Raw genomic sequence first — 13,380 nt, 5'->3', positions numbered from 1 at the left:
TTATAAAGCATGTGTCAAAAGCCTACATTATGAAGTGGAAATATCATAACAGCTAGAAGAGCTGGTATGAGAATAAAAATATAATGTTAGAGCAAGTAGATTTCTCAGGAGGTGTTATGTGATACATGTTGCTGACATTTCTTCTTCCTAAGTCTTCACTGGACTGAACCACTAAAATAAGCCATGCTAGAGCTTGACCAAAATTGGGGCTAGGTTTTGGAGAAGACTCTTGAGAGTCCCTTGGACTGCAAGGAGATACAACAAGTCCATTCTAAAGGAGATCAGCCCTAGGTTTTCTTTGGAAGGACTGATGCTAAAGCTGAAACTCCAATACTTTGGCTACCTCATTCGAAGAGTTGACTCATTGGAAAAGACTCTGATGCTGGGAGGGATTGGGGCCAGGAGGAGAAGGGGACGACAGAGGATGAGATGGCTGGATGGTGTCACCAACTCGATGGACGTGAGTCTGAGTGAACTCCGAGTGTTGGTGACGGACAGGGAGGCCTGGCGTGCTGCAATTCATGGGGTCGCAAAGAGTTGGACACGACTGAGCGACTGAACTGAACTGAACTGAATCTCTAGAAACTAAAAGATGTTGGCCCTCAACATCTGCAGTGTACTTGAGCAGAAAGAGCCAAAGATACAGGAGAAGCTTGAGCGTTGCATGAGAGGGTCCTTCAGGTCGAAGCCAGTATTTAGGTTACAGGAGCAGCACTTGTCTGCTTGCTGGACCGTGCTTAGTCACTCAGTCATGTCCAATTCTTTGTAACTCCATGGACTGTAGCCCACCAGGCTCCTTTGTCCATGGGGATTCTCCAGGCAAGAATACTGGAGTGGATTGCCATGCCCTTCTCCAGGGGATCTTCCCAACCAAGGGATCAAACCCAGGTCTCCCGCATTGCAGGAGGCAGATTCTTTACCATCTGAGCCACCAGGGAAGCCTGAGAATACTGGAGTGAATCCCTTCTTCAAGGGACCTCCCCAACCCAGGAATCAAACCAGGGTCTCCTGCACTGCAGGCGGATTCTTTTCCAGCTGAGCTACCAGGGAAGCTTACTTGTCTGCTTACTGGGAGGCATATTTGGGGAGAGAATCCTCTGATCCTGCTGGTTCCAGCAGCCCTGGCAGAAGCAGAATGTTCTGTGCAATTTTGAAAAGCTTATTTCCCTCATCTCCAGACCTCATGCACAAGCAGGAGAATTGCCAACAATTTAAGTTACTGTGTTATCAGTGCCAGAGGAACAAAAACTTCTTTGGCACTCCCTTAGAGACCCCAGGAACCAGAACTGTACAGGTTGGAGGGAACCGAGACAGAGGAATCAGGCAAAGAAATATTACAGCCTACTTGAGGAAGAAAGCCCAGCCAAACAATCAGAACCAGTGGCTCCTATTGAGAAATAATGGAAGAGACAGAAATCAGTAGAAGAGACTATAAAAGGGAAATGAGGACTATTCTCAAGTAGGTAAAGTCAAAGTAAGAAAAAAAAAAAAAAACCCTCTGGAACTAAAAATTGCTCACGAAGAATTATGCAATGAGTCTAACTAGCTGCTTTTAAAAATATCTGCAACAGTAAAATTTGAACAATATAAAACCTTTCCATTATTAAATTGCAGAGACATCAAAATCCAAAAATTAAATCCCACTGCCCTCCAGGTAGAAATCACACACTCAGGTGGTTGGGGAGGACCAGGGTTCTTTCCATAGCAGAATTGTGGACTGTCTTTTATTTATTGACATGGATATAATTCTATCAGAATCTTTGAAGGGTCTGAATTAAATTTCAATCCCAAATCTTTCTTGGGAGCCCCACTTTTTAAACAATCCTAAGATTTGAAAGATCATATAAGACTATTTTAGCACCAGCCAGCTTCCCAAGTGGCAATTCAGGAGATATAAGAGACACAGGTTCAACCCCTGGGTCAGAAAGATCCCCTGGAGGAGTGTTCGACAACCCAGTCCAGTATTTTTGCCTGGAGAATCCCGTGGATTGAGAAGCCTGGAGTGCTACAGCCCATAAGGTCGCAAAAAGTTGGACATAACTGAAACGACTTAGCATGTACACACTAAAAAATTGAAACAGACTGATCCATGGACCAAAAATAGTCACCCAAGTCAAAATCTTGTATTCTTAGAACCTAGATCTTAGTAGAGTCTAAATTCATGTCCCAGTTTTCATGCACCACAAGAAAGATGAGTGAAAATCATGTTTCATATTTACCAGGAACCTGCATCTCTTATGTCTTCTGCATTGGGAGGTGGGTTCTTTTACCACTAGCAGCACCTGGGAAGCCCAGGATAGCATTCAGTCTATACCAGTTGTCTGAAAGCACAATCTTTACAGTTACTCATTTCTGAGAAGTCTTCAAGTTACTGGGTAAATGGAATCCACTTAAATGTATAGCTTTCTCTCTCCAGAAATGATATTTGAGACTTCTTTGCCATTGTATAAAATCTAGAAATTTATGAGACTGTCATTGCCAGGCACCAGGTCATATTTGAGATGTGCTTCTCCCAGTATCTTCAAATTCTATGAATTTCCCCTTAAACTTTAAAGTTTCCAGCATGCCATTGTTGAGTCGACTGATTCAGTCTATTGGTATCATCTTCATTCTTTCTGATGAACAGGGAATTAGTTTAGGTCTCTCCTGCTGTCTCCTGCTGCAGAATGGCTGGCGTCTGTAGACCTGCCGCAAGCCAAGTGCTCTCCCTGAGCCCTCCTCTGCTCTGGAGAAGTGGCGTTTATTGATGTAACTGAGGCTGCAGGTGAGCCTTCTGCGGCTTTTGACCCCTGGAACCTGGCCCTTTTGATTCCTTCTGCCTAGTCATCTTTCCCAGCATTGTTCCTTTCCTGGACCTTGAAATTTGTGCCACTTTAAAAACAGCAGAAAAACATTTTTTTTCTTTTGACAGGATTGTGTGTGTGTGTGTGTGTGTGTGTGTGTGTGTGTGTGCACGCGCACTAGTGAAGATGTGCCTCCAGTGTTCTATTTATATAAGTTATTCTCTGTCTTTTTAAGAAACACCTAAATGGGTCTTAACAGTTTAAATCTGCTTAATTCAGCCTCTTCTTTTCCCTTTTCTAACATTAGCAACCTTTGTTCTGTTTTAGTGTTTGTTAAGCTTTTTGTTGTTTTTTATGGGCCAAGATACTTGCTTTTCTAGCATATTCCTCTTGATTTTGTCTTGTATAGGGTAACATATCGTGAGAGATATGAAATCAGTGAGTTCTAAGTCTTCCAAACAAGTCCATTGTTCAAAGTAATCTTACCCAATTTTGTTCCTGATGAATTATCCACTTGGGAGGCATTCTCCCATTGAAATAACATCTAAACCAGAACTGAACCTGGTCTGTTATTTGCTAGCTTCTCTTCCCTTTGCTGTGTATTTACCCCACAGTCCTAATTTCATTAATTTCTCAGGAAAAATCCCTCAGAACAATGATTCTCATCTGGGAATGATTTGGCTGTCTCTCCCAAGGAGATATCTGGCAAAGTCTATAGACAATTTTGTCATAACTGGGGGTTGCTCCTGGCATCTGCTGAGTAGAAGCCAGGGATGCTAGTAAAAATCCCACAGTGCACAGGGCATTCCCCACAGCAGTGACTTCTCTGGTCCCAAAATGTCAGTAGTGTCAAGGTTAAATCCTGCACCAGAGGATAGAAAATACATTCATGCCTCTCAGTAATAGGTCACCTTCAAATCACCCTAGGAATGGCATTCAAGGAGGCAGTGCTCTTCTTCAGAGGCTTGTCTGCAGCCTGGGCAGTTCTGTGATCACTTGTTAGAGGTGTGCTATGCTGTGCTAAGTTGCTTCAGTTGTGTCCGACTCTTTGCCACCCCATGGACTGTAGCCCACCAGGCTCCTCTGTCCATGGAGTTCTCCAGGCAAGAATATTGGAGTGGGTTGCCACAAGAATACTGGAGTGGGAAAGGGATCTTCCCAGCCCAGGGATCAAACCCACTTCTCTTACATCTCCTGCATTGGCTGGAGGGTTCTTTACCACTCGCGCTACCTGGGAAGCCCTTCCTGTTAGAGAGGCATCATGTCTAAGCAGTAATCCAGTCACTGGATGATTTTTTAATGGATTTGACCTGAAGCTTTAAGAGGGATCCTTTGAGTGTTTTCCTCTATGGCCCTTTCAGAAATACTGTGATTTGCTCTAAATGCCTCCTGCCTCTCCTGGAGCCCCAATCATGGGTCAGTAATGGCCTCTCTAGTGCTTCTTCCATCCTAAAGAGCAGCTAAGAGGAGCTTATTTTTATCTTGTCTTATCTGTGTAGGCAGGACTTCAATATGGCATTTTCCCTTCCTTTTGGTAGAATCTGCTGTAATCTCAGCTTTCGTCCACCCTGAACCTTTTACTTCCTTTCATATAGTTATATATATTTCTTTATGTTTATGTTATTCTTCCATAGCTACTGTTCAGATAAGACTGGTTACTTGTTGATTTTTGAGCAAATTTAATTCTTAAACTTATAGTACCACCACACACACACACACACAAAAACCTTTTAATGGGCTTTATCCGCAATTATAGCTATATTAATTCCATTGACTTGTTTTTCTGAGTCCTAGAACATGGCACATCCCCTGGTAAAGACCTTCATTTTATTTGACCTTCACTGATGTATATGTCTGTGTCTGCAACCATATGAGTCTCCAAACCCAAATCTGTTCAGATCACAGATTGTATAACCAGTGAATCTAGAGAAACTCTGAGAATATATATGCAGGACTCTTAGCAGGGCCCATGGGGAAGCTACAAAAACCTCTGAGATTAGCGCCTTCCTGTTCACTCCTTGGCACTGAATACAGTTTAAAACGATACACAGAAACTAACAGCACTACCCACTGATTTCTGACATCAAATCACACATTAGATCTTGATAACCTACCTTAACTTAAAGTCAGGTCCTATGATTTAATTGAAACATAACAGTAAAAACAGCAAAAAATTATTGTGTGTGTCACTGCCTAAAATGTCGATGTTGTGAACATTACCCCTTCAGTGGTTAAGGTTACAATGACAAAAAGGTGTTTTTTTTCCTTTTAATCAAGTGTTTCTCAAATTAAGCAGCATATCTGACACTGTTTCCAGTGTTTCCCCATCTATTTCCCATGAAGTGATGGGACCAGATGCCATGATCTTCGTTTTCTGAATGTTGAGCTTTAGGCCAACTTTCTCACTCTCCTCTTTCACTTTCATCAAGAGGCTTTTTAGTTCCTCTTCACTTTCTGCCATAAGGGTGGTGTCATCTGCATATCTGAGTTGATTGATACTTCTCCTGGCAATCTTGATTCCAGCTTGTGCTTCTTCCAGCCCAGCATTTCTCATGATGTACTCTGCATATAAGTTAAATAAGCAGGGTGACAATATACAGCCTTGACGTACTCCTTGATTCATGGGGTCACAAAGAGTTGGACACGACTGAGCGACTGAACTGAGCTGAACTGAGGGATGACTTGGGGAGGTTTTACAAAGTAAAAATGTCTGAATCCTGCTGTTAGAGATTCAGATATAAATAGTTTGAGTTTTGGCCTGGACATTAAAAGCTTCCCAGGTGATTCTCCAAGGTGAGAATTAGCAGCCAAATTTGGAACCATTGCCATGACCTAATCCTTGCTCTGCTGTCATAGGTCAGGTCAGGGTCAGCTTCAGGGACTTGCATAGTGCTGGCTTAATAAGGCCCATGCCCGTGCAACTGTGCTTGTAGAGTTAGTTCCTATTAATTATGGATATATGAAAAGAGCCATTGGTCTGGATGCACAAGTCAAAGTAAGCTGATACGATCCACGAGGATCAAAATCCTTTGTTACATGTGCTTAATGATTCATTAAAGTCTAGAAGGGCACCCACCCCGAGACAATCTAGAAACTCCACTACCGATGTGTTGTACTGCAAAGTTCCAGCCCTTTTAGTGAGGTCTCAAGGTTTGTTTTCAATGCAGCAAATCTAGAGAGTTTGGGAGTGATTATTATTATAACTCTTTCTCAATTTGAATGCTCAGAGCCAGATAAGGTGTAAACAAAGAAGTTAGATTGAGAGCAAAATAGTATCTTCTGATAAAACTGAATTTATGACCATTTGAGTGTCCTAATATTTCCTCCATTAAATTAAATATGTCCATGTAATTGTAGCTTTAATTAAGATATCCATAATAATTAAGGCTTCCCCAATGACTCAGACAATTAAGAATCTGCCTGCAATGCAGGAGCCTCGGGTTCAGTCCCTGGGTCTGAAAGATCCCCTGGAGAAGGGAATGGCAACCTGCTCTAGTATTCTTGCCTGAGAATTCCATGGACAGAGGAGCCTGGTGAGCTACAGTCCCTGGGGCTGCAAAAAGTTAGACATGACTGAGCAACTAACACTTTCACTATTTTCACTTTCATAATAATGAAAAACAGGGCTGGATTAGTGCAGGCCTTCCCTCCTCAGCAGCCCCCTTTGAGCATGGAGATGCAAGAAGCAGATGAAGCTGTGAGTCCTGAGAGGGATAAGGAATAATGCTTGCTCAATGTAAAAAAAAAAAAAAAAGTCATATTTTTATAGGCTTATTCCATCTCAATTTGAAAATACATATAGATTGCCTCTTCAATTTTTTTTTTAAGATTTTTTTTTTATTTGGACCACTTTTAAAGTCTATTAAATTTGTTACAGTATTGCTTGTATTTTTGTTTTTTGGCTGCAAGTCACGTGGGATCCTAACTCCCCAACCCACACCCCCTGCATTGGAAGGTGAAGTCTTAACCTAGAACCACTAGGGAGTTCCCCAGAGTACCTCTTATGTACCTAATTCTTACAAGATGCCAAAATAATATAAAAAATAAAAATATCTTCAGGGTGTTTAAAATCTGTCTGGGAAGCCTCAATACAGACATTAAAAACTTATTAACACCAGAGGGCATGACTTAGAAAGGTTCAGATGATGAGTACACGTGTGAAATGTTTTATGATCCCTTTGGAAGCTGTACGTGAAACCTGAGATGGACCTTGGTGAACAGGATGAGTATGAGGAAGTGGAGGGAGAGTAGGAACTCAAGAGCATGCCAACATTATGTGCAAATAGGAGCGGCTTCCTAATAAGCAGGGCCCAGTGTGAAATGAAAAGGTAGAGACCCCAGTTCTAATTATTAAGCATTTCAAGGTGTGATAGCAGAACATTAAAACAAGTGTAGGTTCTGTGCATCTTCAGAGATTACATGCCCTTGGAGCTTGTCCCAATTACAAATGAGGTGTCAGTGCCTCCTTGGGGTGGTCAGTGTGCTGATTTTTTGTTTAGCTCTCTTCTCTGAGGATGGTTGAAAGGTGGGAGAGAATCTGGTGCATAAGAAGCAGCTCATGGAAGCACCCGGCTTCCCAGGTGGCACCAGTGGTAAAGAATCCGCCTGCCAGTGCAGGAGACTTAAGACACATGGGTTCGATCCCTGGGTCGGGAAGATCCCCTGGAGGAGGAAATGGCAGCCCACTGAAGTATTCTTGCTGGAGATGGACAGAGGAGCCTGGCAGGCCACAGTCCCTAGGATCGCAGAGTCAGACATGATTACAGTGACTTAGCGCAGCACGGCATGTGAGCACCCACGAATGAGGATGAGTTGCTGGCTGAATATACACCAGGAGAGGATGCTCGGGATTATTAAATTTGGAAGGCGAGAGGTCAGAGTTTTACAGGAAGGGATGAACAAATAGAAGAAAACACCAAAGGACTTTGAAGCTGGATTAGAGCCAGAGTGAAAATGGGAAGTTATTAAAGCTGCAAAGTAAGGAGACGGATGTGAGCAAGTGAGGGACTAAGGCCTTGGAAGTGTGGTCTCTGAAGAGGAAGTGGCAGGCGTGAGGACCGGAAGGAGCTCCAGTTGCTGACCTCAGACTCAGATGAAGTAGTGCATGAGGAGGCATCGGCAGAGAAACAGAAGCATTTCCCAGAGGTTGGATGTGTGAAGCCAGAGCAGAAGGGGGACTCATGGGATCTTTTCTCAAAGTGCAATTTAATTGATGTAGAGAAATTTAGTTCAGAATATCCTGTGGACAAATACTTGGGAGCGCTAGACTCTGCTGGAAAAATGCCAGAGGTGGATGTGTGTCAGCTGAAATGATTTTTTTTAACATCAACATATTTGTAAAAACCCCATAGTACAGAGCATTAAAAATGTAAGTTTTATTCGTGGGTGATTTATGCTTAGGGAAATAATATTTAAATAAGAGAACTTTGAAATTAATGACTTTTGGGTAAACACAGTTTTATAAGAGCATATAAATGGGATTCCTGTTTATTTTGTGAAAGACTAAAATTCAGTTTGACTTTGAAGAAAGCCTTTGAAATGTGATATCTGAGATAATCATAAAATATATTTGATTTTAGTTATTTTGAAGGTTAAAACAGCATCATGTAAACAATAGTACAGAGTTTAATTTAAATAATTCTGATTGATTTTCAGAATGTAAATCTTTATATTCATTACTCTTGTCTTAAAATAGAAATTTAATGGCCTTCCATATTGGTTTTTGAGGTATGTGTGTGTGTGTGTGTGTGTGTGTGTGTGTGTTTTGGTGAGGATTAAAGGAAATGGCTTTATATAAAAAGTGATTAGCCAGTATAAAATACATGAATGCATCCTCAGTCAGTCATGTCTAACTCTTTGTGATTTCATGGACTGTAGCCCACTAGGCTCCTCTGTCCCTGGAATTTGCCAGGCAAGTATACTGGAGTGGGATGTCATTTTCTCCTCCAGGGAATCTTCCTGATCCAGGGATTGAACCCATGTCTCTTACATCTCCTGAATTGGCAGGTGGATTCTTTACCACTGTTCCACCTGGAAAACCCAGTATAAAACAGATGCTCAAAAGATGTTTATCCCTTCCTTTTCTCTGTATTAAATCCAATCTTCTTATCCTTTGTTTTCTCTCAGGGTTTTTTTTCAAAAAGGTTTTTCAATAACCCCTTATATCTTTGTAGTTGTTGTTCAGTCGCTAAGTCACGTCCAACCCTTTGCAACCCCCCAGGCTGCATCACACCAGGCTTCTCTGTCCTTCACTGTCTCATGGAGTTTGTTCAAACTCATATCCATTGAGTTTGTGATGCCATCCAACAATCTCATCCTCTGTCATCCCCTTCTTTTCCTGTCCTCAATCTTTCCCTCATCAGGGTCTCTTCCAATAAGTCAGCTCTTCCCATCAGGTGGCCAAAGTATTGGCGCTTCAATTTCAGCATCAATCCTTCCAGTGAATATTCAGAGTTAGTTTCCTTTAGGATTGACTGGTTTGGTCTCCTTGCTGTCCAAGGGACTCTCAAGAGTCTTATCCAGCATCACAGTTCATAAACATCAATTCTTCAGTGCTCAGCTTTCTTTATGGTCCAACTCTCACATCCATACATGACTATTGAAAAAACCATAGCTTTGACTATATATGGACCTTTGTCAGCAAAGTGATGGCTCTGCTTTTTAATACACTGGCTAGGTTTGTCATAGCTTTTCTTCCAAGCAGTAAGTGTCTTTTAATTTCATGGCTGCAGTCACTCTGTGCAGTGATTCTGGAGCCCGAGAAAATAAAATCTGTCACAGTTTCCATTTCTTCCCCATCTATCTGCCATGAAGTGATGGGACCAGATGCTATGATCTTAGTTTTTTGAATGTTGAATTTTAAGCCAGATATTTCACTCTCCTCTTTTATTTTCATCAAGATGCTCTTTAGTTCCTCCTTGCTTTCTGCCATTAGGGTGGTAGCATCTGCATATCTGAGATTGTTGGTATTTCTCGTGGGAATCTTGATTCCAGCTTCTGTTTCATCCAGTTCAGCATTTCACATGATGTATTCTGCATATAAGTTAAATCAGCAGGGTAATGATATACAGCCTTGACATACTCTTTTTTCAGTTTTGAACCAGTCATTCCATGTCCGGTTATAACTGTTTCTTCTTGACCTGCATATAGGTTTCTCTGGAAGTGGGAAAGGTAGTCTGGTATTCCCATTGCTAAGAATTTCCCACAGTTTGTTGTGATCCACACAGTCAATGTTTTTAGTACAGACAATGAAGCAGAAATATTTTTTCTAGAATTCTATTGCTTTTTCTGTGATCCAACAGATGTTGGCAATTTGAATCTTATATACATAGATTTGGGCTTCCCTAGCTTTTCCACCTTAATAAAATCTTGAAACTTTTAGATTTATAACCTGTAGTCAACCCAACAGCCTTCACTGGTATTCATCATAAAGAGTAACAAAAGAATCTCTTATTGGTAAGATTAACAATACACTTGACCCTTGAACAATAGACGTTTTGAATTGCATGGGTCCACTTATACATGGATTTTTCTCAGTAGTAAATACCCCAGTACAACATGATCTGCAGTTGGTTGAATCAGGATACTGCTGTTGCAGAGGGTGTGCTATCAATCTTCTATGGATGTTCCACTATGCAGAGGGCCAGTAGGTGCTTCTAACAGTTATGTTGTTCAAGGGTCAACTGTATTAGACATCTAAACCAATTAATCATATTTAAAGTATAAGAGGTCTTAAAGCTAAACGTGTTCAATCCTCTTATTTATAGATAAATACACCAAGTCCTAGAAAGGTGAAGGAAAGGGATTTGGGGATGGGGGGGAAGAATTTGTTTAGCAGTTGAATTACATTCCCTGCATAGAACCTCTCACACAGGGAAGAGGTGAAAGGAAAAGGGAGCAACTATGAACTCAGTCGATTCATTTGCAAAATATGGTGCTGGGGAAAAATAAATATTCGATAGACATAAGTTGATAAACTTAAAATCTTGTGAGGCTCACCTTTACATATTTCATTAATGAGTATGGCTGAAACTGTGGACACGATGGTGGTGGTGGCTTAGTTAGTCCCTAAGTTGTGTCCTACATTTGCAACTCCATGGACAGTAGCCCATCATGCTCCTCTGTCTGTGGGATTTCCCAGGCAAGAATACTGAGGTGGATTGCCATTTCCTCCTTCAAGGGATCTGTCCCACCAAGAAATTGAACCCGGGTCTCTTGCCTGGCAGATGAGTTGTTTACACTAATTACATGTTGGACCTTTACACTAATAAGTGTATTTGGTTGGTTAATGAAAACTTTTCAAATGCCTAATTGAGTTATATTTTTCATCATATAGAATCCTGGTGAAATATTTATTATTTTGAGAGATGAAGTAACCAGTGATGCTGTGGAGGTTGAATTTACATCAAATAGTAAATGCATTAGAACACAGCCAGCCCTCTGGAATAAAAGTGTCTGGAGTATGAAAGCTTTAGGTAAGAAATTGTTTTATGCTTTAATAAATATAAAACATCATTCTGAGTCTCTTTCAATAAATTTCTGGTGAATGGTTTCACTTCTCTACAGAAACTAATATTGTTCTGCAGGTGTTTCCTGTGTTTAGCTTTCACACATCCAAGGCTGTTATTATTAATCTGAGTTTGCAAAAGCATGAATGTGTGAATTATGAGAAATTAGCCTATGTACCATGTGGTGAAATGACAGGCAGTAATATCATGTACTTTTAACTGTATCAGCAAAGAGCACTTTAAATGTTAGCTATTAAATTAAGGAATTAAAATCATTCGCTTTATTGTAACAGGATGAGCAAACATTTGGATTTTTATTTGTAATTTTTGTTTGTTTGATTTTGTTTCTGCCATGCCCCTGAGTATGTTTTTGCTTGTTTGGAAGCATAGTTCTTTTTCACTATTTTATCATCTTGGTACCATACCTATATACAATCTCCCCTCTTTTCCTTTTTAAAATTATGAACCTAACCATTTATTATCCAAGTTTGCTTCAACATGATAAATCGTATCAGATTTAAAATTGCAGGTAAAATATACAGACTTGTCTTGATAATTGTACTAAGATCAAAATCCAATATATTAATTTCTGAATGTTTTGATATAAATGTAGGACTTGCTGGTTTTTTAAATCTATGGTGTCCTTTTACAATCAGAGAATAAAACTTTATAAATGTGAATTTAAGTAAAGTACAAAGATATTCAATCTTATTATGAATTCGAAAATGTAGTAAAAAATTAAAGAGTATGTCAAACGCATCCAGAGCTTTTTTGTTTTCTTTTTAGAATATAACTAGTGAAATCCATTTACAGAGCATTTACAAATCTTTTCTGTTGTGTTGTATGAAGTATGTGTCCCTTCTGTGGATATCCTCACACAGCTTAGATCAGAGTTGGATTATAGAAAGGGAAGACTCTATAAACATCTTAGACACTGCTTCCTGTCATGGACAAGGACATGCAGAAGTGAAGTGAGAAAGAATTCTGTTTCTTTTGCTTTTCTTCCAAAGCCTCTTACTTCCTTATGTCATATTTTTTAAATGATTTAATGAACAGTAATTTATAATTAGTTTAGAAGTTAAGCTAAATCTAGTTAGACTAAAATCACTACAGAAAAATCAGTATTGCAAATTAAGAAGTACTGAGATAATACTTCCCAAATACCAAATCAAAATGTCAAATAAAATTATTCACATTAAGATTTTATGTTCAGTTTACCTAGTAGCTAAGAGCAGTGGAAAGAATTAAATGTCAAATTTCAGATGTTTTTCAGAAAAATAGAAAACTGTTATTCCATAATTTCTAAGATATATGAGACTATAATATTATCTATGTGATTGAACAACTAATTTATAGTAAAAATAAATAAAGTATTATTTACCAGTTATGCTAATTAAACCTCTCCAACTCTTTTTTTTTCAACCAGTGTATTCTGTAAGTTAATGATAGATTGTCTTACAAAATGTTGCCTGTTATGTAACAATATATAGGATAGTTCCATGAATAAGTATGGGACTATGGATGGGACATGGCTCAGCAGAAATGGCCCCAGAGTCTTACTTTCTCTGCCTTATGGTACTGTTTCTTAAAAATTTTTGAACCCTAGCAAGAACTACATTTTACGTTACGATGCAGGATGTATGCATGAATACATAATGAAAATAAAGGTTTTAAAAGCAATATTTAGACTAATGGTTTCAGCCATGACATGTAAAGAGCTTGAAAGTTGCCACTCCCATTCTTACAACAAGAAAAACCTGAACAAACTGAAAATCAGTGACTTTTCTTGAACTTGCTGGAGAACTGAAGTTGGAGGGCAAACAACCGTTATAACATGTGGAGAGAAAGGTAAATCTAGAGTGACATCTAAGATCCACTTACCTGGAGCCGAAGTCTCTGGAGCCATAATCTGGTAAGAACACCTAAATAGTAATTCTCGTGAACTGCTGAAGGCTAAGTGTGAACTAGCTTGAAAGTAAGAAACCCCTGGAGGCTGCCATCTTGTGTATGCTGTGTGCTCAGTCACGTCCGACTCTTTGTGACCCTGTGGACCGTAGCCCTCCCGGCTCCTCTGTCCATGGGATTTTCAA

The 13,380-nt window shown here is 39.9% G+C and overlaps 1 protein-coding gene across 1 annotated transcript in view; it reads left to right on the top strand.

The window, feature by feature from the left end:
* BANK1 (B cell scaffold protein with ankyrin repeats 1) overlaps nt 1-13,380 on the top strand; it is a 320,309-nt gene that overhangs the window by 90,592 nt on the left and 216,337 nt on the right. Inside the window, exon 4 of the mRNA XM_052642209.1 lies at nt 11,119-11,257. Within this exon, the coding sequence (XP_052498169.1) occupies nt 11,119-11,257 (139 nt within the window). The remainder of the gene's footprint in view (nt 1-11,118; nt 11,258-13,380) is intronic.

This window comes from Budorcas taxicolor, chromosome 6 (assembly GCF_023091745.1).
Source record: "Budorcas taxicolor isolate Tak-1 chromosome 6, Takin1.1, whole genome shotgun sequence".
Classification (NCBI taxonomy): Eukaryota; Metazoa; Chordata; class Mammalia; order Artiodactyla; family Bovidae; genus Budorcas; species Budorcas taxicolor.
The sequence above is the reverse complement of the archived record's forward strand: the minus strand, read 5'-3'. Positions and strand labels throughout refer to the sequence as shown.